Source organism: Tachyglossus aculeatus, chromosome 4, assembly GCF_015852505.1.
Source record: "Tachyglossus aculeatus isolate mTacAcu1 chromosome 4, mTacAcu1.pri, whole genome shotgun sequence".
NCBI lineage: Eukaryota > Metazoa > Chordata > Mammalia > Monotremata > Tachyglossidae > Tachyglossus > Tachyglossus aculeatus.
Window position 1 is genome coordinate 46069816 of NC_052069.1, and position 26708 is coordinate 46096523.

The 26708-nt window shown below is 43.5% G+C and overlaps 1 protein-coding gene across 8 annotated transcripts in view; it reads left to right on the forward strand.

The window, feature by feature from the left end:
* BRDT (bromodomain testis associated) overlaps nt 1–24966 on the forward strand; it is a 79397-nt gene extending 54431 nt beyond the window's left edge. For 4 of the 8 annotated variants that reach the window (XM_038744863.1, XM_038744867.1, XM_038744868.1 and 1 more), the window contains 8 exons: nt 1558–1705; nt 1976–2017; nt 7510–7616; nt 8703–8826; nt 18697–18803; nt 19332–19534; nt 22830–23016; nt 24601–24966. In XM_038744863.1, the coding sequence (XP_038600791.1) occupies nt 1558–1705; nt 1976–2017; nt 7510–7616; nt 8703–8826; nt 18697–18803; nt 19332–19534; nt 22830–23016; nt 24601–24669 (987 nt within the window). In that variant the 3' untranslated portion in view covers nt 24670–24966. Of the gene's footprint in view, nt 1–1557; nt 1748–1975; nt 2018–7509; nt 7617–8702; nt 8827–18696; nt 18804–19331; nt 19535–22829; nt 23017–24600 lie in introns of all 8 variants that reach the window. The other 4 variants (XM_038744864.1, XM_038744861.1, XM_038744869.1 and 1 more) reach the window with 3 other exon arrangements.
* Nucleotides 24967–26708: the final 1742 nt, after the last annotated feature.

Here is a 26708-nt window from a genome sequence, read left to right on the forward strand (position 1 = left end):
CACTAAAATCGGCCCTCTTCCGTCCATCCAAACTGCTAGTATGCTGACCCAAACACTTGGTCCGTATTGATTACTTCATCATCATCAATCGTATTTATTGAGCGCTTACTATGTGCAGAGCACTGTACTAAGCGCTTGGGAAGTACAAATTGGCAACATATACAGTCCCTACCCAACAGTGGGCTCACAGTCTAAAAGAGTCATCAGCCTCCTCGCCGACTTCCCTGCGTAATAATAATAAAGATGGCATTTATTAAGCACTTACTATGTGCAAAACACTGTTCTAAGCGCTGGGGGAATACAAGGTGATCAGGTTGTCCCACGTAGGGCCCACAGCCATCATCCCCATTTTACAGATGAGGTAACTGAGGCTCTGAGAAGTTAAGTGACTTGCCCAAAGGTCATGCAGCAGACATGTGGCGGAGCTGGTATTCGAACCCATGACCTCTGACTCCAAAGCCCGTGCTCTTTCCACTGAGCCCACGCTGCTTCTCAGTCCTTCACTTGGCTGTCCAGATCATCTTTCTAAAAGTGAAAGCAGCGTGGCTCAGTGGAAAGAGCCCGGGCTTTGGAGTCAGAGATCCTGGGTTCGAATCCCGGCTCCGCCACATGTTTGCTGTGTGACCTTGGGCAAGTCACTTAACTTCTCTGAGCCTGTTTCCTCATCTGTAAAATGGGGATTAAGACTGGGAGCCCCACGTGGGACAACCTGATCACCTTGTAGCCCCCCCAGCGCTTAGAACGGTGCTTTGCACGTAATAAGCGCTTAACAAATGCCATCATTATTGTTATTATTATTGTTATTATTAAAAGAACATTCAGTCCACTCCTGAAGAACTTCCAATGGTTGCCCATCCACCTCCGCATCAATGAAGCACTCAATTAGCTCACCGCCCACCCGTATGCCCCCCGCCACTTACCTTACCTTACTGACTGTGAGCCCGCTGTTTTTAGCCTGTGAGCCCACTGTTGGGTAGGGACTGTCTCTATATGTTGCCAATTTGTACTTCCCAAGCGCTTAGTACAGTGCTCTGCACATAGTAAGCGCTCAATAAATACGATTGATGATGATTTCCAACTACAACCCAGCCCTCACGCTTTGCTCCTCTAAACATTGTACTTCAGTCTCCTCTATCTCACCATCAACCCTTTTCCCACACCCCGCCTCTGGCCTGGGCCCCTCCTCCCCCTTGACTTGCAGCAGACCATCACTCTTCCCACTTCCAAAGCTTTCCGTCTCCTCCAAGAAACCTTTCCCGACTAAGCCCTCATCTTCCCTACTTCTCTCCTTCCTGCATTGCCTATGCACTTTGATCTGTGCCCTTTAAGGACTTGATATCCATCCCACCCACAGCACTTATTTACATTTCCGTACTGTTTTAACGTCCGTCTCCCCGTCTGGTTGTGAGCTAGGAAGGTGGGCTGGGAATGTGCGTACCAACTCTGTATCTCCTGAGTACTTAATACAGTTGTCTGCACACAGTAAGTGCTCAATAAATACCATTGATATAGTAAGAGTAAATCCCCAAAACTAATTATTTCTTTCTTTTCCTGTAGCAAATGCACATTTCTCTGCAAAGGACACCGCCCTCCAATACCTTTCTTGCAGCTCAGACTTCATTTCCTTGTAGAATACCAAATCCGAGTCAAGTTGTAGCTCTCCTGCCCCATCAAAAATTGCAACAGTGCCAGACTTTGCAGCAAGATCTCCTTGAACCACCAACAGACATTGTCCTGTCTCCTTTAGGTAAAAATTTAACTATTTATGCTTGTGAATTAAAAGGTTAAAAGCATATGATTTCGAATGCAGCCCTTTTTTTTAGCCCCTTGTCTCCTATCCCTCTCTTTCACTTCACCCTGTAATTTCAGTACCTTTCCTCCTCTAAACTCTTCCCCACTGTTTCTTATAAGACCTGAGCAGAAGGGGGGACGTTGCCCCATCAAAAATTGTAACAGTGCCAGACTTTGCAGCAAGATCTCCTTGAACCACCAACAGACATTGTCCTGTCTCCTTTAGGTAAAAATTTAACAATTTATGCTTGTGAATTAAAAGGTTAGAAGCATACGATTTCAAATGCAGCCCTTTTTTTAAGACCCTTGTCTCCTGTCCCTCTCTTTCTCTTCACCCTGTAATTTCAGTACCTTTCCTCCTCTAAACTCTTCCCCGCCGTTTCTTATAAGACCTGAGCAGAAGGGGGGACGTTGCCCTACTTTAATTGGCCTCGCCAACCTGGAACCAAGTTGGTATTGTCCTATTTCTTTTTATTTGGAGACAGTGAAACCGAGGTTGAATCACGAAGCAAGAAGAGATGGGGCAAACTATGCTCATGTGTTGCTGAAAAAAGGGCAGGGGTGCAGTATGTTGCGAAGTGCAGGGAATATGATGTACAGATGTATTTTCTGTTTAACACACAAGAGGCTGGCGGTCTTAGAGGGAGGGAGAGCAGGTATCCTAGCTCTTTTTTTTACAGATAAACCAGCTGATACATAGAGAGGTTATGTGACTTGACCAAAGTCATACAGCAATTCAGGGATAGAGCCGGGCCCAAACCGCAGGACTCCTGACCTCACCTCCTGCCACTAAGCCATGCCTTCCCCCGGCCAGAGCTGCGCTCAGTCGAGCCTAGCTTGAAAGTCAGGAAACTGATTTCATTCTAGGACTTAATTGCTTGTGATCCTCTCTTGCCATTTGATGTTGAGTACAGCCCGTAGGTGATGCCAGTGGGTCAGGTGAGAAGCGGCGTGGCTCAGTGGAAAGAGCACAGGCTTTGGAGTCAGAGGTCATGGGTTCAAATCCCGGCTCTGCCAGTTGTCAGCTGTGTGACTTTGGGTAAGTCACTTCACTTCTCTGTGCCTCAGTTACCTCATCTGTAAAATGGGGATTAAGACTGTGAGCCCCCTGTGGGACAACCTGATCACCTTGTAACCCCCCCAGCACTTAGAACAGTGCTTTGCACATACTAAGTGCTTAATAAATGCCATCATTATTATTATTGTCAGTCAGTTAACCGTATTTGGGTGTTTCCTGTGTGCAGAGCACTGTACTAAGCACTTGGGAGAGTACAGTGTGACAATAAACAGACACATTCCCTGCCCACAAGGATCTTCCAATCTAGAGGGGATTGTAAGTGAGGCATCTGTGCAGGAGTCCTGATCTCACCTCTGTAGGACAGGTGAGATGACCCTAACTGTGAGGAGGGTCCATTTGGTCCGGAGCCACTGTGAGCCTTCAGAAGTGCTTCGTTGGGATGTACTGAACTACGGTCATGGAATGGGAAAAGGACGAACTAGTCTATTCCCAAATCAAGGCTGCTTGGGTATCCAAAGGGCTCCGCTGAACACGAGTGCTGCTTCAGCGTCCTGAACAACCTACTTCGTAGGGCTTGATTTCAGAAAACCCCAACGTCCACTCAAAAATGCACTTGAGTAGTTTCCAGGAACCGGTGACGGGTCGCACAATAGATCCATCACTCACTTGGGACCAGCAGTGGGGTTGGGATAGGGGTTCCCTCTCCACCTGCTCAAGAAGCTGGTAGCAGTAGCACTTGGCCTCTTTCTCCTCTGCTGTGGGAGCAGTGGGTCAGTGCTCCTTTGACCGGTCAACCTCAGCTGCCCCCCAAATTTGCAACCGCAGAGGGCTAACCACTTGTTAGCCTGGTTCCATCTGGCAAACCACATCACTCACCTCCCATTTGCAGGCTGCCCGTGGGATTCGGGGTTGGAATGGGGTTGGGAAGTGAGAAAAAGCAGTGTGGCAAGAGCTGGTTGCCCTGACGGGAACGGCTGTTGCTAATAATAATAATAATTGTGGTATTAAAGCACTTACCGTGTGCCAGGCACTGTACTAAGTACTAGCGTGGATACAAGCAAATTAGGTTGGACAGAGTTCCTGTCCCACACAGGGCTCACAGTCTTAGTCCCTATTTTACAGATGAGATAACTGAGGCACGGAGAAGTCAAGTGACTTGCCCAGGGTCCCACAGCAGACTCATGGCCGAACCAGAGATTACAACCCAGGTCTTTCTGATTCCCAGGCCCGGGCTCTATCCACTAGGCCGTGCTGCTGTGATGCAGCTTCAGGGTGCAGTGTGACATCATGATGGGCATAGCGTAACGGAATTTTGACCCTTCTGGTGACCCCTGATTTAGAAGATGATGTATTTGTAATAATCCAGTACACAAAGGACACAATCTTACTCCAGTGTAATGGGAGAATAATCATCAATCAATCAATCATATTTATTGAGCGCTTACTATGTGCAGAGCACTGTACTAAGCACTTGGGAATTACAAATTGGCAACATAATAATGATAATAATAATAATAATGATGGCATTTGTTAAGTGCTTACTATGTGCAAAGCACTGTTTTAAGCGCTGGGGGGGATACAGTGTGATCAAGTTGTCCCACGTGGGGCTCACAGTCTTAATCCCCATTTTTACAGATGAGGTAACTGAGGCTCAGAGAAGTGAAGTGACTTGCCCAAGGTCACACAGCAGACTTGTGGTGGAGCCGCGATTCGAACCCATGACCTCTGACTCCAAAGCCCTTGCTCTTTCCACTGAGCCATGCTGCTTCTCTATTATATATAATATATATAAAATATACTATTCTCTAGAATATTCACTAAACACATCGGATGAGAATAAAAGGAATTATTTAGCTGGTGGGCTGCTGGTATTAAGGTTTGGCATAGCTATTAATAATAATAATAATAATAAGTGCATTAACTAAGCTTTGCACTGTTCTAAGCGCTGGGGAGGTTACAAGGTGATCAGGTTGTCCCACGGTGGGGAGCTCACAGTCTTAATCCCCATTTTCCAGATGAGGGAACTGAGGCCCAGAGAAGTTAAGTGACTTGCCCAAAGTCACACAGCTGACAAGTGGCGGAGCCGGGATTTGAACCCATGACCTCTGACTCCAAAGCCCACTGAGCCATGCTGCTTCTCAAATTTCTTCTTAAATTTCTACTGAAGTTTAAGTGTTTTGTAAATCCTAAAACAGATGGGGAAGACTGCTGATCTTCTTTACAGTTGTAGTGTACGTGATCATACACTCCGAATTTTAGAATGCAAATTTTCTGCTTGCTTGTCTACTTTAGTAAGCACCTAATGAACACCACATTACATGCCTGTTTTTAAAAAGTAATTGTCTAGTTGCACGGTTTCAAAACAATTGTAGTCATCACAATTTTTTTTTTTCTTCCTCCCAGGACCTTACACTAGCATGCTGTGATCAGTTTCTAATTGTTGCCTAAAACTGGAGATGCCTTATTTAAAATTAGCCTGAAAGGTACCTTAGTAAATCAGCGTGGCCTAGTGGAAAGAGTAATAATAATAATAACAATAATAATAATGGCATTTATTAAGTGCTTACTATGTGCAAAGCACTGTTCTAAGTGCTGGAGAAGTTACAAGGTGATCAGGTTGTCCCGTGGGGGGCTCACAGTCTTAATCCCCATTTTACAGATGAGGGAACTGAGGCACAGAGAAGTGAAGTGACTTGCCCAAAGGCACACAGCTGACAATTGGCGGAGCCGGGATTTGAACCCATGACCTCTGACTCCAAAGCCCGGGCTCTTTCCACTGAGCCACGCTGCTTCTCTACAGGGCTGGAAGTCAGGGGACCTAGGTCGCCGAGCCAGTTCCACCAAGTACTTGCCTACTGTCACTTCTCTGGGCCTCGATTGTCTCATCTGTAAAATGGGAATAAAATACCTGGTCTCCCTCCCCGTTGGCCCCATGTGGGACAGGGACTGTATCTAATCTGATTACATTTACAGTACTTGGAACAGAAGTGCTTAATAAATACCATTATTCTGCTCTGTTAATGCTCACTGAATGCTTCCTGTGTGCAGAGCACTGTACTAAATTCTTGGGAACGTATGGTATAATAGAATGGATAACTGCCACAGTGCATTATTTTTCATTATCGGCTTGGGCTATTAATCAATCAATCAATCAATCATATTTATTGAGCACTTACTATGTGCAGAGCACTGTACTAAGCGCTTGGGAAGTACAAATTGGCAACATTTAGAGACAGTCCCTACCCAACAGTGGGCTCACAGTCTAAAAGGGGGAGAATTATCATTTTCATTATCAATGAAAATTATCATTTTCACTGAAATTCTCTCTTTCTCCTGTTTGTCCTATATGTGGTCCTCTGGTCCTTTCACCCCGAGACAGGCTTTTACATCCTCACGGGGGGATCTGTTCTGATAGAGTAAGAGCTGCCCGCTTAGTGTATCTGAGTGGCTTGTCATCAGATTTCAAAATTCACAAAAATCTCCTTCAGCTTTATGCTGCAGGCAGACAGCTAGTTATCTGTGGTGTCTTTTATTTTTAGACTGAAGAGCTAACCCTTGGAAAACTTATTTTGGAGAGCGGAAGTAGTCACGTTTATTCAGTGCCTCCAATACTCTGCATTAGGCATTTGGGATGTACAGGGTAACTGGCATATTTCTTGCCCACAAGGAGCTTTCTATTCTATAATAATAATAGTAATAATAATAATAATAATGGCATTTATTAAGCGCTTACTATGTGCAAAGCACTGTTTTAAGCGCTGGGGGGGATACAAGGTGATCAGGTTGTCCCACGTGGGGCTCACAGTCTTAATCCCCATTTTACAGAGGAGGGAACCTGAGGCTCAGAGAAGTGAAGTGACTTGCCCAAGGTCACACAGCAGACACGTGGCGGAGCCGGGATTCAAACCCACGACCTCTGACTCCAAAGCCCGGGCTCTTTCCACCGAGCCACGCTGCTTCTCATTCTAACGGGAGACGAATGTGAAAATATGTACAACTAGAGAGATCTTTCACTTTGGTTTGTGTAAAGGAATGGCAGAAATCTGAAGTTGAACGTGGAAATAGCCGCTTGAAATTTTTGAAACCAAACCAAGCATTCATTCATTCAATCGGATTTATTGGGCGCTTACTGTGTGCAGAGCACTGTACTAAGCGCTTGGGAAGTACAGGTTAAGCCCGCTTTTCCAAAGTCACCTACTCAATAGTTTTTCAGTTTTCAGTAGGTGGGTATTGTGAACCTAAATGAATTAGGTATGTTGACTATTTAAACAGTGAAAGAAATGGCCTTAATAATAATAATGGTTTTAAGCACTTACTATGTGTCAGGCACTGTACTAAGCACTGGGGTGATAGAAGCAAATAGAGTTGGACACAGTTCCAGTTCCACTTGGTACTCTCAGTCTCAATCCCCATTTTACAGATGAGGTAACTGAGGGCCAGAGAAGGGAAGTGACTTGCCCATGGTCACACAGCAGACAAGTGGCGGAGATGGGATTAGAACCCATGACCACCTGAGTCCCAGGCTCCCTGCTCTTTCTACAACGCCGTGCTTATCGCTTGGATAGACTTCCTATACTTGGCTCTTCAAGCTCTTTGTTTACATGTTTCATTCCAGGTTGTATCACCACTTCTGTACTTTATTAGAATGTTTGCCTTTCGTTATCTGTGATATTTACATAAATTACTATTTTAACTACCAGGTTTCGTGACAGTGATATCACCGTTACATCCTACTTCAGTGCCTCAAGAATCTCAGAGCTTCCTAAAGTTGCCCCAACCTTGCCAATCTACCAGTCTTTTTCCAAAGGTGACTATTTTCTTCTATTTTGAACTATATCTCAAAAGCTGTGCAAAACATGACTTTTACAAAGAGTCTTGGAGGTGGCTTGCAGGTTTTCAAAGGCAGGGGTTCACCTTGAAATAGTTTTTGGAGTTTATTCAGATGTGGAAATCCGTCTCCTTTAGATCCAGATTCCAAAAGATTAATTCAACGATAGACCTACATTCTTCAGTCTACTTTTAAATAATCAGAGTATTGTAGTTCCACATATGGACTTTTTTTTAAGCCCATTTATTGAGGAAGTCTCAGAACTTTTGAGCCATGTGGCTTCTATGTGCTTCATCTTAGTTGATTGTTCTTTTAAGCAATCATATTAACTATTAATGTATACAGCCATTTCAAAAAAAGTCCAAATAGGGTCTTCTATTTCTGCATTGTCTTTAGCTCACTGTAGGTGGAACCTAATACTGAAATCACAAAGGATTGCTTTCATTAAAGGAATCGATTTGAACAGGTATAAACTGCAGAATTCCAACTTGAGCTGTTCAATTAACAATAAATGCAATGTCAGGAGATAGATGTGCTTCCTCGTGTATTTTCTCCAATGGGTTTGTCATCAAGCTTGCCCATAGCTATACTATGGGCTGTTTTACTGTTTTATAGCTGTACTTCCAAATCTTAAAGGTTAGTAATAGTAGCAATAATTGTATCTATTAAGTGCTTGTTGTATGCAGAGCACTGTACTAAGGACCGGGAAAGAGTACACCAGTGGAAACTCTCAATCGATGGTATGTAATGAACACTTAATGTGTCCAGAATACCGTACTGAGCATTTGGGAAAGAACAATATGATGGAGGAGGTAAATGTGATCTCTGCCCGCAAGATACTTTGACTATTTGGGGAAAAACTAAATAGTCTTTTGGCAGCCATCTCTCCCTAGAAAAGAAAGAACTCTGTTAGAAGTAATTGCCTGAGAAAGCGATTCTGCCAACATGCAATTTGTTTTCGGCTACTCTAGCTTTTGTTAATAGAATAGTCTGAAAGGTATAGTATATGTAGGATAATTACTGAGTTTTTTTTTCCTCTCAGTTATTAACTTTTCCTCTTCCCAGAATGCTTCATTAAGTGATGCCAAAGAAGAAGGCAGGGACGCTTCAGGCCCCCTGCCTGAAAAATCAACTCCTCTCCAGAATAAGCCTTCTGAAGGAATTGACTCAAAATCTGCAAAAGAAGAAAGTATGTGTCATAAACAAAAAGAGTAAACTGAGAGGATCAGGAGTATCTGTGGATTTATTTAGCATATATACCGTTGTATCAAGTTGCAAGTAAACATTTCTAAAGGCACCTGAGAGATTGTAGTAGACGCGCAAACTCTAGGTCTCCCGCACTTTGTTGAGGGCTGTTGTTCGACTAAAAAGCAGCGCAAACCAAACTTGTATCAAGGGAGCCTAGCTTTGCTTTGGAGAGGGAGAATTGGATTAGGTTCCAATCGCATTTACTTGAAGCTTATCAAGGTCCTTTTCCCTTCTCTCTCCCTCCATCCTCCACCCTATCAAACCGACACAGTCCTATACGTGCGTGTCGTTAAAGCATCACGGGCACATAAACATATAAGCAATTTGGCCGCACTTCGAAGAGACCTGGACACTCTTTAACTGAGCTGTTGCCGAACAGATTGCACGACTTTGCCAGTCCGCTGGAGACGTGATATTTGCTTACCGTCCACTTAGCCATAACTTGGAACAAAACGTGGACGGGCCCCTTTCTCGTGGCATTTCAGGTCCCTTCAGCAGAGCTAAGCACTCACGCTGGATTTTCAGCCGAGTGTTGGAGCTCTGCCAAACTCCTCGAAGTCGAAGCGGTCCTTCCTCTCCCGCATTGTGCGGCTTTATTGTGTAATTGCCAGTCTTAGCCCACACTGACTCCTCCGCAAGTCAGGAGCAGCGATAGAGCATCTCCTCTGTTCCCACCCTGTTACTTCCAAGTAGGATTTTTCAGACTCCTGGCAGTTCCACTCTTTGGGCGAGATTTCCATCCGACTAGGTGATAGGTCACTTTGAAAATGCGATACCTTTCTCTGTAGAGCCAGAGCCACCTTTACCACGTGGTTTTTTCAAAATGACTTCAAGACGCGAATGGTGGGTTGGAAATAGAAATGCGGGGCAAGGAAACTGCCTGTATTCCTTCTATAACACAGAAATTAGAATTTGATCGGAATGTCTTACCAAGAGAGATTGGGTTGATTAAACTAAATTTTACACTGCTCTGGATTTATCACCACATAAATTAGATGAGCATTAACTAGAGTTCTACCGAGTAGATGAGGAACCCTCAACGAGGTCCATCCTACGTTATACCTGCCCCCCTTTCCCCACAGCAGTGTTACCACAGCTGTTTCCTGGCCTATTTGCTGACTTTAAGCCTATTTAAGCCCCACCCTTCACGTTATGTCCAGTCACTGCAGGTAAATGTCCTTTTGGCTTTTTAAAAAAATTTAAATGATGCTACAGATGTTACCGCACCACGAGCCCCCGCAACCTCCCCATTCCCACTTGTAGCTCCACCTCCTGCCCCCTGCCATGGGAATAGGGAGAGGGACAGACTGGAGCAGGATAGGGGCAGCTAATGTGGCACCTCTCCTCCTCCCCCTTGCCCTTCATTTGCCTTTTCTGGCCTATCGAGGAGGTGGAACTTTTAGGCAGGAAAATGTAAGAGTAACAGTTATACAACTGTTGCTGTGATTGAAGACAGCGAGATGAAGGCAGACAGGGTGGCGATCGCAGTGTTTGGGGTTGCAGAAAGGCTGTTCTGAACAGAGAAGGGCAAGAAGTATCAGGAGGGATTTACCGTGTAACATTTAGTTTGGGACTTGGCTGTCACACCAGGACCGACTCTGGAACAACCTAATCGCATAAAAATCTACGGGAAACGATACACTCCACAACCCAGCCAACACGACAGGGTTGTAGATACAGCTCACACCTTCTGAAGCAATGATTTAAAACACCCCCGCTTCAGGTTTTAGCTATATATCTTTGTGTTTAATTCCATTAATTTTAGTAAGGCAGAAGATAAATGTGAGTTAAAGTAACGTGATAATACAGCCTTTGTTTCAGAAAATGATGGAACCATTAAAACTTGACCGATTTATAAATTTCCTTCACAATATTAGGTCTGCCCTCCCAAATCACCTCCTAATACCTAATTTTCCCAATTACTGAGTGCTTTCTCTTTCCAGCCATCAGGGTGAAAGACTTATCTGGGGGTAAAGCATGGCTTTAACTTGGGGTAAGGTGACAGGAAATGTCATTCAGTTCGAATTTCAGATATCCCTAACTTCACTCTCCTTTCCTCAGTCTTCTCAAAGGAGGTCAGATAGGACTGTTCTTATCGATCACAGGGAAAAAGCCACTAAGATGCAAACCACAATGTTGCCTGCCCAATTTATATTCCTATTCCTGGGTGGTTCTGTGGAGCTGGACAGAAATCATTAGTCTGACAGGATGGCTTTCACCTATAATCATTATTCTCCACATCTTTAAAAAGAAGTGGTTAGCACTATCTCATGAGGGTGACTGTACTGAACTTGGAGAGTTTAAGGGCCACCTTGTATTAATACCTTAAGACTTTCTGGGTTGGGGGGGAAAAATAAAAATAATTTTTTTTTAAAAAAAGTATACTCTTAATTACAAAAACTTTAATGTTTCTATGTATTTCCTGTATATTTTGCAGAATTATTAGCAGTGTTGCCTGGAGTTCGGGCAAGAACAGTGGTCCTTAATGGCAGCTCACATGAACAGTTTTCAGACAGTTCCAGGTGGCCAAAATGAAAAAGTTGATTTCAAAAGATGTCCATAAAAGGCTTCATTCGTCCTATTCTTCTTCATTAGAGTTGTTCAGACTTTACCGAAAAAAACCCATCACACTTAAATGATCCCAATTACTCTAAAACTGCTGAAAAAAATCATAAATTCATTTTCTGCTCCTGAAAGGAACCCCTAAAGCAAACAGTAATACAACTTTGTCCTTATGAAGTATGACCTTAGTTTCCTGCTGCAGTAAATCATGTTAAGTTCTGAGATTGCTGCTCTTGTGAAAGTACAAAACATAGTTTAAAGAGTATACTGTGTTGTGAGATTGCTGCTCTTGTAAAAGTACAAAACATAGTTTAAAGAGTATACTGTGTTCTGAGGGCGTGACTAAGTTACCGTTCACGGTATGGATGGCTATAATCACGAAAGAAGTGTCGTTTGCTGTTAAAATAGATTTCTGAAAACATGTAGCTTATCAAATAAAAATTGACATGGGTTAATTCACTCAATCAGTGGTATTTATCGAGCGCTTACTGTGTGCAGAGCACTGTACTGAGCATTACTGTGATAGAGCAGTTTTGTACGACCCCTGCTCACAAAGGAGCAGATAGTTTAAAGGGAGAGACTGGCTTTAAAGTAAATTATGGATAGGGGAAATGGTGCAAAGTGCTGTGGGGCTGAGGATGGGGTGAATATCTAGTGTTTGACTGGCTTTAAAGTAAATTACGGATAGGGGAAATGGTGCAAAGTGCTGTGGGGCTGAGGATGGGGTGAATATCTAGTGTTTAAGGGGCACAGTCCGCCTGTGTCGGCGAAGTAGAAGGGCGGGCAAATTGGGGAAGTGGCAACTTTAGTCAGGGGAGGCCTCTTGGAGACGTGACTTTAGGAGGGCTTTGAAGGTGGGGAGCGTGGGGGTCCGCCGGATATGAGGGAGGGAGTTCCAGATGTGGGCATTTGGTCAGCCGTGAGACAGACACGATCCATGTAGAGTGAGTAAATTGGTATTAGAGAAACAGTGCCAGTTGGGTTGTAATACATCAGGGAGGTGAGGTAGGAGGGGGAGCTGCTTGAGTGCTTAAAACCAGCGGTAAGGAGTTTGTTAGAAGGAGTGGTGGATGGGCAGCCATCCTCTATTCTATAAGGAATAGAAAACACGGACGGAGTGTTTTTTTAATTGATTTTTTTTTAATGATGGTCAACTGCCACAGTCTTGCGCCGTAATGCAGAAACAGCAGCGATCCTCTCAGTGTGTGCAGATTGACCACTTAACTCACTCTAATATGGAAAACGGCATACCAGACTTTATACTGTTTATAATTGTTCTAATATTTCACAGCTTCAAACTATCAAATAGTGTTAGTGGGAGGACCTGTTTTAGCCTCATTAATTGGAATCACTGGAAGCAGGAGTGAATGGAAATTTAATCTCCTTTGCTTCCTCTGCTGCTATTGGAAAGGCAGGACTTGATCTTAAAAGAAAGTCATCTACCCCGGGGCTAAAAGAACCTGAATTAAACTGCAAATGGCAGAAGACTGAGCAATTGCAGGGCTTCAGGGAGGAAGATTTAGCACAGGCATCAGTATCTTAAGCTAGTTCACAAATGTGCAGGGAAATGTGTGCAGTATTACCAGAGTAAAATTGTATGTTAAATCGCTTAAAAAAAATACTAGAATCCTCCCTTCTCCCCAGTCTAAATTAATGATGTTGTAATGTAAATGACCCATAGAGATACTACCATACTTAATGGTGGTACTTTTGCAGTGCATCTTCCCTTACACAGTCACTCTAGTGATGGTGCTAAAAACAAAGCTAACAGTATGTTTTGGGGGGCATGGATTATGGCATTTACTATGAGTCAGGCACTGTACTAAGCGTTGGAGTAGATAGAAGCTAGTGAGGTTGGACACGATCCATTTCTCACATGGGGCTCCCAGTCTTTATCCCCATTTTACATTTGAGGTAATTGAGGCCCGGAGAAGTGACCTGTCCAAGGTTACATAACAGACGAGTGGCAGAGCCGGGATTAGGTTCACACTGCTTCTCATGGTGTTAGCTTCAGACAATAGTTGTCGTCCATAAGTATTTTTCCCTTCTCATTGCAGTGACCTGAATGCGTTCTGATGAGCTGGGGGCGGGGCGGCAGGAAGGGAATGTGAAAAGACATCAAGAAACCCAATTTCTGCCCATTAAAGTGACAAGCAGATGTTGGATTTTTCTTGTATCCTATAAACCCTGCCAGTAAATAGGGATCTTCACTCAATTTCCATCCATTTGTGGAGATTCTGCGGGGGGGGGACGTTATTTAACGCAAAACTAAGCATCCTATTTCAAGGGCAGGAACCAAATCTTGCAAATCCTTTGACTAAAAGTATATTTCCATGTGTTTTTCCCAACGAAGAGAAGTAGCAGGATTGTGAATGAGGAGACATTGGGAGGGGAGGTGGAGAGGCACGGGAGTAAGCAGCAACTTGGAAAGTGAACAACAAAAGGGGGAAGGAAACCGGGCCACCATGAAACCAATTATTCAGGGCTCAAGTTTCTGCAGCTCCTCAATACTTTTCTCAAGGATAATCTGTTCTCCATCAATGTGCCTCAACTAATGCACAGAGCAAATAAAGTCAATCTGGTAAAACGAAGTCAATCTCCCCCTTTTAGACTGTGAGCCCACTGTTGGGTAGGGACTGTATATGTTGCCAATTTGTCCTTCCCAAGCGCTTAGTACAGTGCTCTGCACACAGTAAGCGCTCAATAAATACGATTGATGATGATGATGATGGTATCTTACAAATGCACATTTCTTAGTGAAGACCTAAACAATCAAGTTATATTAGATCAAAGCTTCTTATCAAAACTAAACACAATAAATTCTGGAATTCCAAATGTTTGGGACTGAATATTTTTGATACCCAAAGTACTTTAAACACCAGAGGGACATCCAAGGTACTCCTCGGTCCCATTTGCGACTTGTGAGGCTGCCAGTAGTTTCTGACTCCGTGGGCGATTTTGCTTTCCCCCAAGGTGCTAGTGAGAGGAAACTACATTCAGTTGGGGGGAAAAATAGCTCCTATTGACAACTAATGGGTGGATTAGAGTCTAATTACTTTGAACCCAAAGGGCTGAAAGGCAGCAGGTTGAGATTATGAAGGTATTGAGCTTTTCCCCTGAAAGATTTTCTGTTCAGACAGTCCCTGACTGGCCCAGAAATCTTCCCGATTGGGTTGCTGACAGTTCCATTTCTCTTTCTCGACCAAGCTGCCTGATTTCTACCTACTCTACTCTAGCTACTACTACTAGAGAAGCAGCGTGGCTCAGTGGAAAGAGCCCGGGCTTTGGAGTCAGGGGGTCATGGGTTCGAATCCTGGCTCTGCCAATTGTCAGCTGTGTGATTTTACGCAACTCACTTCACTTCTCTGGGCCTCAGTTCCCTCATCTGTAAAATGGGGATTAAGGCTGTGAGCCCCCCATGGGACAACCTGATCTCCTTGTAACCTCCCCAGTGCTTAGAACAGTGCTTTGCACATAGTAAGCACTTAATAAATGCCATCATTATTATTATTACTCCTATTGCCGTCTCTGTATGTTGCCAACTTGTACTTCCCAAGGGCTTTGTGCAGTGTTCTGCACACAGTAAGCGCTCAATAAATACGATTGAATGAATGAAGTGACAGGGGGGTTGGAGCTGGAGGTGCAGTAAGTCAATAGTCAATTGAGTGTGTACTCCGTGCAAGCATTATACTAAGAGCTTGAGCTAGGGAATCAGGAGACCGGTGTTTTAATCCTGACTATGCAACTTTCCTGCTGTACCCTCAGACGGTAAATCAGTCAATGAATGGAAAGAGCTGAGTACTTTGTTTAGAGCTCTTTGGATAATACGATATAACAATCGGTAGACGTGTTCCCCATGGGGAGACAAACATTAAAAGAAATTATGGCTATGTCCCTAAGTGGTTGGGGGCTGAGGGTGGGTACAAATCTAAGTAAAGGGGTGACGCAGAAGGGAGAGGGAGTAGGGGAAATGATGGGCTAGGGAAGGCTTTTTGGAGGTGTGACTTTAATAAAGCTTTGAAGGTGGGGAGAACGATGAAGGGAATGAGAGTTCCAGCCAAAGAGAGGACGTGAGCGAGGGGTAGGCAGGGAGATAGACGAAACTGAGTTAGAGCGAGTGTGTTGGCATCAGTGGAGCAAAGCGAGTGTGCTAGTTTATAGAAGGAAATCACTGATGTAAAATAAGGGGCAAATCGAGTGCCCTAAAGCTGATGGTGAGGTCATTCTGTTAGATGCGGAGACGGTTGGGCTAACACTGGAGGTTGTCGAGTGGGGAAATATGGACTGAATGCTTTTTTAGAAAAAAGGTCTGAGTACTAGAGTGAAGTATCGACTGAGCCCGTTGTTGGGTAGGGACCGTCTGCATATGTTGCCGACTTCCCAAGAGCTTAGTACAGTGCTCTGCACACAAGCGCTCAATAAATTCGATTGAATGAATGGATTAGGGGCTGAGGGTGGGTAAAGCTGATGGTAAGGTCATTTCTGTTAGATGCGGAGATGGTTGGGCAAACACTGGAGGTTGTCGAGTGGGGAAATATGGACTGAATGCTTTTTTAGAAAAATGGTCTGAGTACTAGAGTGAAGTATCGATTTAGCCTGTTGTTGGGTAGGGACCGTCTCTATATGTTGCCGACTTCCCAAGAGCTTAGTACAGTGCTCTGCGCACAATAAGCGCTCAATAAATTCGACTGAATGAATGAATGGATTAGGGAGAGGCAGAGAGGTCACTGATACAGGAGTCAAGGTGAGAAAGCATTAAGTGATTGGACCAGAGTAGTGGCAGTTTGGATGGAGAGGAAAGTGGGGATTTTAGCGACGTGAAGTTTGAACCAACAGGATTTAGTGATCGATTATGTGGGTTGAGTAAGAGATGAGCGGAGGAGAATGCCAAGGTTACGGGCTTGTGAAACAGGATGGATGAGGGTGTTGTCTACAATGATGGGAAAGGCAAGGGGAGGACAGGCCTGTTTCCTCATCTGCAAAATGGGGATTAAATACTTGTTCTACCCCCCCGCCCCCCACCGTAAACTCTCAGCCCCGTGTGGGACAGGGATCATCCAACCTGATTTGTCTTGTACCGACATTTGGTACAGTGCTTGGCATGTGGTAGGTGCTTAACGAACGCTATTATTATTAATAATATTTATTGTAAATTCAGTAGAATTAGTAGGCATAATACCTACCCTCTAGGAATTTATGGTCTAGGGGGAGAGACAGACACCAAAATGCTGATCGGGTGAGCCATACTACCCTCGGTGATCTTGAGACTTGCTCTTTAAATGAAGTTAGGGCTCACTAAAGCACTTGCGTTGTTTGCAGAGGGCAGAGTATCCTTATGTCAAGCTTTGTGTCTGAAATTATGGGTCATGGGTTCTAATTCCGACTCCATCACTCGTCAGCTGTGTGACTTGGGGCAACTCACTTAACTTCTCTGGGCCTCAGTGACCTCATCTGCAAAATGGGGGTCAAGACTGTGAGCCCCAATGTTTGACAACCTGATTACCTTATATCCCACTCCCACCAGTGCTTAGAACAGTGCTTGGCACATAGTAAGCCCTTAAATGCCATTATTATTATTGAGAAGCAGAGTGGCTCAGTGGAAAGAGCCCGGGCTTGGGAGTCGGAAGTCGAGGGTTCTAATCCCGGCTCCGCCACTGATCAGCTGTGTGACCTTGGACAAGTCACTTGACTTCTCTGGGCCTCAGTTCCCTCATGTGTAAAATGGGGATGAAGACTGTGAGCCCCGTATGGGACAACCTCATTACCTTGTATCTACCCCAATGTTTAGAACAGTGCTTGGCCCATAGTAAGCGCTTAAGAAATGCCACCATTACTATGAAGTTTGCTCCGTGCAAATTTCATTCAAAAAATAAACCTACCCCAGCGCTTAGAACAGTGCTTGGCACATAGTAAGCGCTTAAGAAATGCCATCATTATTATAAAGTTTGCCCTGTGCAGATATCATTCAAAAAATAAACCTACCCCAGCGCTTAGAACAGTGCTTGGCACATAGTAAGCGCTTAAGAAATGCCATCATTATTATAAAGTTTGCTCTGTGCAGATATCATTCAAAAAATAAACCTACCCCAGCGCTTAGAACAGTGCTTGGCACATAGTAAGCGCTTAAGAAATGCCATCATTATTATAAAGTTTGCTCTGTGCAGATTTCATTCAAAAAATAAACCTACCCCAGCGCTTAGAACAGTGCTTGGCCCATAGTAAGCGCTTAAGAAATGCCATCATTATTGTAAAGTTTGCTCCGTGCAGATTTCATTCAAAAAATAAACCTACCCCAGCGCTTAGAACAGTGCTTGGCACATAGTAAGCGCTTAAGAAATGCCGTCATTATTATAAAGTTTGCTCTGTGCAGATTTCATTCAAAAAATAAACCTACCCCAGCGCTTAGAACAGTGCTTGGCACATAGTAAGCGCTTAACAAATGCTGTCATTATTATAAAGTTTGCTCTGTGCAGATTTCATTCAAAAAATAAACCTACCCCAGCGCTTAGAACAGTGCTTGGCACATAGTAAGCGCTTAAGAAGTGCCATCATTATTATAAAGTTTGCTCTGTGCAGATTTCATTCAAAAAATAAACCTCCTAGGAAATGACTTTCTAAAAATGTACACTTGGCCCTGGACACCCAGCCAAAAGTCAGGCGACTGCCACATTTTCTGCATAAAGAGGAAAATGGAAGCGAAGGGCCCACAGGCTTGATTCTCAGCCCTTGGACACTCATAATTTATCACTCCCACAAGAAAAAGGTCCCCAATAATTTCAGAGGTTAAGAGGAAAGAAGGTTAGACAAAGGTAGTTTAGTGAAAATAATAATAATAATGATGGTATTTGTTAAGCGCTTACTATGTGCAAAGCACTGTTATAAGCGCTGGGTTTTTATTTAGGCTATCCATCTCCACTGGGCATAAGAATACTCTCTCTTGCACAGTTGCCTGGAAGGGAAAAAATGCTTTCGAAAGAAGTATTTTCAAAATAGATTGGAGAGTAGAAGCATTAAGAAGATTTTTTTTTTAATCCTTCCATTCACTTGGGCAGTTCATTTGTAAGGGGGAAAACTGTTTCATGATTTATGTCATAAAAAACATGTCAAGGATTTATAAGATTTTTAGAACTGTTTCTTTGGAAAGGAGGTAGAATCAGAAGTCGGTTTCAGGGCTTTTGTGAACATGGTGAAGAAACTTCAAAGAAATTCCCTTCATTCAAAAAGCTGGATTAATGTTCTTTCCTTCCAGATGAAGCCAGACGACCCATGAGTAATGTAACTGAGTCTTCTGTTCCTGTGAATCACTTCGATGCTACCAAAACTGTGTTAACTCCTGAACGTGAAACAACTAAGAAGGTAAAAGGATTGCTCTTAATATTTCTCTTCATGGAATACAGGGAAAGTTGCAGGAATTATTATCTTTATGAAAGATTAGGGGAAACGGTATACTGTATTCCACGTTGCTGACTTACAGTAAGAAACCTCAAGCGTCTGACCAGTTTCTTGGGTACGTCTAACCATATTTCCTTGGGTCGTCAAAGAAACCCAAATCTTAATAGTAATAATTGATGAAAGATTCTTTAAAGTAGTGATCCATAAGGTCAAAGACATCAAGGAAGAGAAAATTAATAGAAAACTTTTCAGGGAGTGTATTCAGTAAAAGTTAAAAGAAATCATCAATGTTAATGTAGATGCATTTTTTCCTTTCATACTAATGCCAAAACCCTGACTCCAAGGAGCTTTAGTAAAACCCAAGTGGTACTAAAATGGGTCCTATTTTCAGTTTGAAGTGGTATCTTGCACTGTTACAGATTTTTAGCTCCACAAAATGTTGGGTTTTTTTTCTTCTAATTTTTGGACTGACTCAACAACTTCTCTTTTTAGGATATAAAGATCAAGAATGCAGATTCTTGGCTGAATCTAGGCAAAACAGTCCCAACTTCATGTCTCACGAAATCGTCTAATGATAGCTTCAAGCAGTTTAGGAAAGCAGCAATAGAGAAAGAAGCGAGAGAGCGAAGTCTGGAGCTTAAAAGAAGACAACTAGAGCAGATCGAGAAGGAACAGAGGCATCTTCAAAAACAAAGGTACTGGGTTATCGTCTAACAGGAGTTGGGTTTTCGCGGTTTTAGTTTCAAGGGTCACTTGGGTTAAATTGCTGGCCGGTAAATTGATAATACTGATGTTACATCAGTCAGTTGTATTTGGGTGCTTACTGTGTACAGAGCACTGTACTAATCCCTTGGGAGAGTGCAGTCCATCAGAGATTTTAGACATATTCCCTGCCCAGAAGGAACTTACCATCCAGAAGGGGAGACAGGCATTAATATTAATAAATAATTTGTAGGTATGTACACAGGTGCTGTGGGGCTGAGGGGCAAATACCCGAAGGGTACAGATTCAAGTACATCGATTTACATCTGATGACATAAGCATCTTTTCTGTTAAGTCTTCAAAATTTAAAATGAATTTCCTGAATTGCCCGCTAGTGACCAATTAGTCAAACCTTTTAAGTCTGATCAGTGAGATAAACCTTTTTTCCCCAACTAATCAAGTGTGGTTAAAATCGACTCTGGGAAGAGGATGGTATTTGCTTTCTTTGGAACCTTACCCTGCTAAAGAGACTTAAAGCTGTTGTCTCTTGTTTAAGATCAATTGCCCCATTACTGCAAGATCAAGAAAACATCATCAAAAGGGTGTGGCATAATTCTTTGCAAACGTTGAGAGAATTTACAACGTATTCTCCTTCATATACCACTATACCACCTATTCCCTGAAGTCACTTTGTTTAAAATCTTAATTTGAGTATCTTTCATTCGTTCATTCATTCAATCATATTTATTGAGCGCTTACTGTGTGCAGAACACTGTACTAAGCGCTTGGAAAGTACAATTGGGCAACAGACGGAGACAGGCCCTACCCAGTAATGGGCTTGCAGTCTAGAAGGGGGAGAAACACCACAAAACGAAACAAGTAGACAGGTATCAATTATTATTCATTGTTATTTTAAAAATATATAATAACAAATGATCTATACTGCCCTTTGTCCTAATTGATTTGTTATCGGCCACATTCTGCTGTGCTTTCTTATGAGGTTTACTTTCATTCATTCATTCAATCGTATTTATTGAGCGCTTACTGTGTGCAGAGCACTGTACTAAGCGCTTAACTTATGTTGGGGCTTTTTTTGGTCAAATTACCAAGTACAAGCCAGTCTTACATATTAAAAAAAACCCAGAAACCTTGAACTGTGTCCCCTAAAATAGGTCGTAAGTGGGAATATAATTATGGGGTTGTGGATGCTAGCTCCAATCTGTGTATTAAGTATCCAAGGTTATCATCATCATCATCATCAATCGAATTAATTATGAACTGCCCTGGGCATTGTCATGGAATTGGAACTAATCAACCCAACCCCAAGGCAACCTTCACGTAGCTGCTGTACATTCTTCCCCTTCACTAGCCTAGTGGAAAGAGCATGAGCCTGTGAGTCGAGGACCTGGGATAATAATAATAATAACAATAATAATAATGGCATTTATTAAGCACTTACTATGTGCAAAGCTCTGTTCTAAGCGCTGAGGAGGTTACAGGGTGATCAGGTTGTCCCATGGGGGGCTCACAGTCTTAATCCCCATTTACAGATGAGGGAACTGAGGCCCAGAGAAGTGAAGTGACTTGCCTGGGGAGGTTACAAGGTGATCAGGTTGTCCCACGGCGGGGGCTCCCAGTCTTCATCCCCATTTTACAGATGAGGTAACTGAGGCCCAGAGAAGTGAAGTGACTTGCCCAAAATCACACAGCTGACAGTTGGCGGAGCCGGGATTTGAACCCATGACCTCTGACTCCAAAGCCCGGGCTCTTTCCATTGAGCCACGCTGCTTCTAGTTCTGCTCCTGACTCCGCTGCTTGCCTGCGAGTCACAACTGCTCTGGGCCTCAGTTTCTTCATCTGTAAAATGGAGGGTCACTACCTGTTTCCCCTCCTATTTAGACCATGAGCCCCATGTGGGACAAGGACTGTGTCTGACTTGATTATTTTGTATCCACCCCAGCGTTCAGTACAGTATGTGGCCCATAGTTAGTGCTTAACAAATACCACAATTATCATTACTCTTTCATTCATTCATCCATATTCCCTGAGCGCTTACTGTGTGCAGAGCACTGTATTAAGCGCTTGGAAAGTACAGTTCGGCAACAGATAGAGACCATCCCTACCCAACAACGGGCTCACAGTCTAGAAGGGGGAGACAGACAACAAAAGACGTAGACCGGCATCAATACCATCAAAATAGATAAATAGAATTGTAGGTATATACACGCTGGGAAGCAGCGTGGCTCAGTGGAAAGAACACGGGCTTTGGAGTCAGAGGTCATGGGTTCAAATCCCGGCTCCGCCAACTGTCAGCTGTGAGACTCTGGGCAGGTCACTTCACTTCTCTAGGCCTCAGTTCCCTCATCTGTAAAATGGGGATGAAGACTGTGAGCCCCAAGTGGGACAACCTGATCACCTTGTAACCTCCCCAGCGCTTAATCAATGCCATCGTTATATACACAGACTGTGAGCCCACTGTTGGGTAGGGACTGTCTCTATATGTTGCCAATTTGTACTTCCCAAGCGCTTAGTACAGTGCTCTGCACATAGTAAGCGCTCAATAAATACGATTGATGATATATAATAGAGTAATAAATATGTACAGATATACACAAGTGCTGTGGGCGGGGGGGGTAGAGCAGAGGGAGGGAGTCGGGGCGATGAAGAGGGGTGGAGGAGCAGAGAAAAAGGGGGGGGCTCAGTGTGGGAAGGCTTCCTGGAGGAGGTGAGCTCTCAGTAGGGCTGTGAAGGGAGGAAGAGAGCGAGCTTGGCGGATGGGCAGAGGGAGGGCATTCCGGGCCTGGGGGAGGACGTGGGCCGGGGGTCGATGGCGGGACAGGCGAGAACGAGGCCCGGTGAGGAGGTTAGCGGTGGAGGAGCGGAGGGTGCGGGGTGGGCTGCAGAAGGAGAAAAGGGAGGTGAGGTAGGAGAGGATGAGGGGATGGAGAGCGAGGAGTCTTTTCTTGATGCGAAGGTTGATAAGCAACCACTGGAGATTTTTGAGGAAGGGAGTGACATACTCATTCTTGGTATTGTCTCCACTCCCTACTTCTTCTGCCACTTCTTAAGCAGCAGGCTTTCAAGTGGACCGCATTTTGCTCTAAGCGCTTTCTTTAAACTGTCGAAATCCATAAGCATTTCTGATTAAAGCCTCTTTGAAGAGTCTGGGTCACTTTCAGTGGAAGGGCATCGTCCGTGGTTTAGTAATTGCTCACCCAAAGATTGACAGATTTTAATGTTGAACCGGGGAAAACAAGCAAAATCATTTTGTCGGGTTTGTTTTAAAAGGACTCTTAGCACTCGTGTGGATTCCGAACCTTTTGCAAATAAAATCCAGAAAGAATTTTCTGAAGGAGGGGCTCTGAGAAAAGGACATCCACAGCCTTCTGGGGATGAAGGAAATGTCAAGCTCTGTCTTTCCAAAGATCGTGCCTTAGCAAGGAAGAGAGAGCAAGAACGCCGGAGGAGAGAAGCAGTAAGCCGCTCCTTGGTTTTCCAAATTGGAATTACACAAAACAAAACCTTAACAGTAGTAGAGCAAAAAATGTTAATGTCGTGGCATATTCCTTTGGTCAGTTCTTCCGTGATGGGTGTTGTCACTCTTTGTGAATAGAACCAGCCGGCAGAATTAGAGAACACCCTGTGTAGACTTTCCTTCTTTGAGAATCCACACAATTTTTTTTTCCTAATTTTGAGAAGTGGGATGGATGTAGGAGTCAGGGGACCCGAGTTCTAATCCCAGCTATGCCATTTTCAATCAATCAATCGTATTTATTGAGAGCTTACTGTGTGCAGAGCACTGAACTAAGCGCTTGGGAAGTACAAGTTGGCAACATATATAGTCCCTACCCAACAGTGGGCTCACAGTCTAAAAGGGGGAGACAGAGAACAAAACCAAACATACTAACAAAATAAAATAAATAGAATAGATATGTACAAGTAAAATAAATAGAGTAATAAATATGTACATACATATATATATATATATATACAGGTGCTGCGGGGAAGGGAAGGAGGTAAGATCGGGGGGATGGAGAGGGGGACAAGGGGGAGAGAGATTTTGTCTTTTCCTGCTGTGTAACCTTGGACAATTCACCTAACTCTCTGTGTGCCTCAGTTTCTTCATCTGTAAAATAGGTATTAATTACTTGTTCTTCTCTTTAGATTGTGAGCCTCCCGTGGGACAGAAATTATCTGGCCTGATTATCTTCTACCTATCCCAGGGCTTAATACAGTGACTGGCACATAGGTGCTTGAATTCATTCATTCATTCAATCGTATTTATTGAGCACTTACTATGTGCAGAGCACACCACTATTATTATCATTATTATCATTATTGTTATTATTATTATCATTATTTTGAATAGGAGTATTAGCCTTCCTTAAACAAATTATGAAGCCTATTCAGCCAGAATGAGATCACCAGCACTTGCCCCCCACCTCCCCACCCCGCAAAAAAAAATAGGCACCAGCAGGTGTGAAATAATTGCTTGGTTGTGTAACAGCAGAGGATAATTCCATCCCTCTCCCTCTTTACCTTGTCTTGATTTCAACCAGATGCTGAGATGTTGATAATGGGGAAAATAGGAGGCAGAGTTGGTGGGGAAATGACCTTTACTTATCAAAATTACAGCTTCCCTGGGAGGGAAATGAATGTGCGTGGATGTGGATGACCATAATATAGTCTTATCTATCCGTGATTGTTTTGATTCTTCATGAAGTGAATGACCCTTTGAGAAAGAGTTCAGAGTCATTTAAATATTGTTTACTTTGATAATCAGAAAAAGCCCAAAAGGAGTTTATACTCCTAGGTGTCCAGAGCACAACAGCTAGGATTAACTCAAACCTTAATGGAAACCAATTTGGGAAAAGAATGAACTTCAGTGATCACATTCAAGTAATGTAACAACATCTACAGTAACACTGGCTTTTTAGGAACTTCCCCTTGAGAGGTTTCAAATTTGTCTATTTCAGTCATTTTATAAATGCACAATTAATCAAATCATATGCTTTAGTTGCGGAAAGGTATTCATTTGTTTCTCTTCCTTTCCCCGTAGATGGCCGTCACCATCGATATGAATCTGCAAAGTGATATTATGACGACCTTTGAAGAAAATCTTGATTGACTGTCTTCCTTTGAGTAACACTAAAAATGAACAAGCGAAAGAATAATCCTGTTTCAGGACCTGTTGTTTGTCTTGCGTTTTGTTTCAACCCATCCAAAAGAAATACTGATGAAATAGCTGAAACCAGTTTTTAACGTTTGATTATTTGTCTGTGTTGAATACTGAGTGTACAGGCATTATTCACAAGAAATCTATATGCTCAGTCCCAAATATTGGCAATTTTCTTATGGTCTGAGTTTCTTGAAAAATTGAACAATCCTGTATAAACATTGGAAAAATGCATATGAATGTACAGAAACAATGACTATTTGTTCCTTTCGAGTTTTGAGTTTTTATTTAAAGATAAAGGTATTGTTCCGCTTTTAAAAAGATAGGAAGTAGTTAGATCATTAGTATTTAGTTAGTAACTGATAATTAGTAATTAGTCTTTTCATCAGCAAGAACTCAAGTCAATGAAGCCGTCTGACTTACTGCTCTTTAAATCCGTGTAGTTACGCCTATGCAGCGTGGCTCAGTGGAAAGAGCCCGGGCTTGGGAGTCAGAGGTCATGGGTTCGAATCCCGGCTCCGCCACTTATCAGCTGTGTGACTTTGGGCAAGTCACTTCACTTCTCTGTGCCTCAGTGACCTCATTTGTAAAATGGGGATGAAGACTGTGAGCCCCATGTGGGACAACCTGATCACCTTGTCTCTCCCCCAGTGCTTAGAACAGTGCCTGGCACATAGTAAGCGCTTAACAAATACCAAAATTATTATTATTATTATTACTCCTGGCAAACTTGATGGGTGAGTATTGTCAATTTATTTTCATTAAGAAACCTTGCCCTTTGAAAAATGCTGAAGTTAGAGAAGCAGCGTGGCTCAGTGGAAAGAGCCCGGGCTTTGGAGTCAGAGGTCATGGGTTCGAATCCCGGCTCCGCCACATGTCTGCTGTGGGACCTTGGGCAAGTCACTTAACTTCTCCGAGCCTCAGTTACCTCATCTGTAAAATGGGGATTAAGACTGTGAACCTCACATGGGACAACCTGATCACTTTGTATCCCCCCCCAGCGCTTAGAACAGTGCTTTGCACATAGTAAGCGCTTAACAAATACCAATATTATTATTATTATTATCAGCTCTCCGGTAAATTCATTCATTCACTCAATCGTGTTTATTGAGCTTTGACCGTGTGCAAAGCGCTGTACTGAGTGCTTGGAAAGTACAATTCGGCAACAAATGGAGACAATCCCTACCGAGCAACGGGCTAAATGCCAACTGTATCTATTTTCAGAGTTGCTGACTTTTCAAGTGGCGAAGCAGCCTGGCCTAGGGGAAGCGGCACGGACCTGGGCTCTAATTCCCACTCCACCACTTGACTGTTTAACCTCTCAGTTCCCCCATCTGTAAAATGGGGGTGAAGTCTGTGAGCCCCATGTGGGACAGGGACCGTGTCCAATCCAATTGCCTTGGATCTACCCCAGCGCTTAGAACCGCGCTTGACACATAGTAAGTGCCGAATACCAACATCATCATCATCATCATCAATCGTATTTATTGAGCGCTTACTATGTGCAGAGCACTGTACTAAGCGCTTGGGAAGTACAAATTGGCAACATATAGAGACAGTCCCTACCCAACAGTGGGCTCACAGTCTAAAAGGGGGAGACAGAGAACAAAACCAAACATACTAACAATAAAATAAACATCATCATCGTCATGCTTCTTCCTCTGAAGTACCTTAGGCCTGCAGGAGCCAGAATCGATCCTATTGAGCCCTTACTGAATGCAGAGCACTGTACCAAGCGCTTGGGGAGAGTACGATATGACGCCGTTGGTAGACCTATTCCCTGCCCACAGTGAGCTTGCAGTCTAGAAGGAAGACAGGCGGCTTCATGACCCAGTTGAAGACTTTCTCCTCACTCTCCCCCTGGTGATGTGAGTAACACTAAAAATGAACAAGTGAAAGAAGAATCCTGTTTCAGGACCTGATGTTTGTCTTGCATTTTGTTTCAATCCATCTAATAGATCAATCCATCCATCCATCTAATAATCCATATC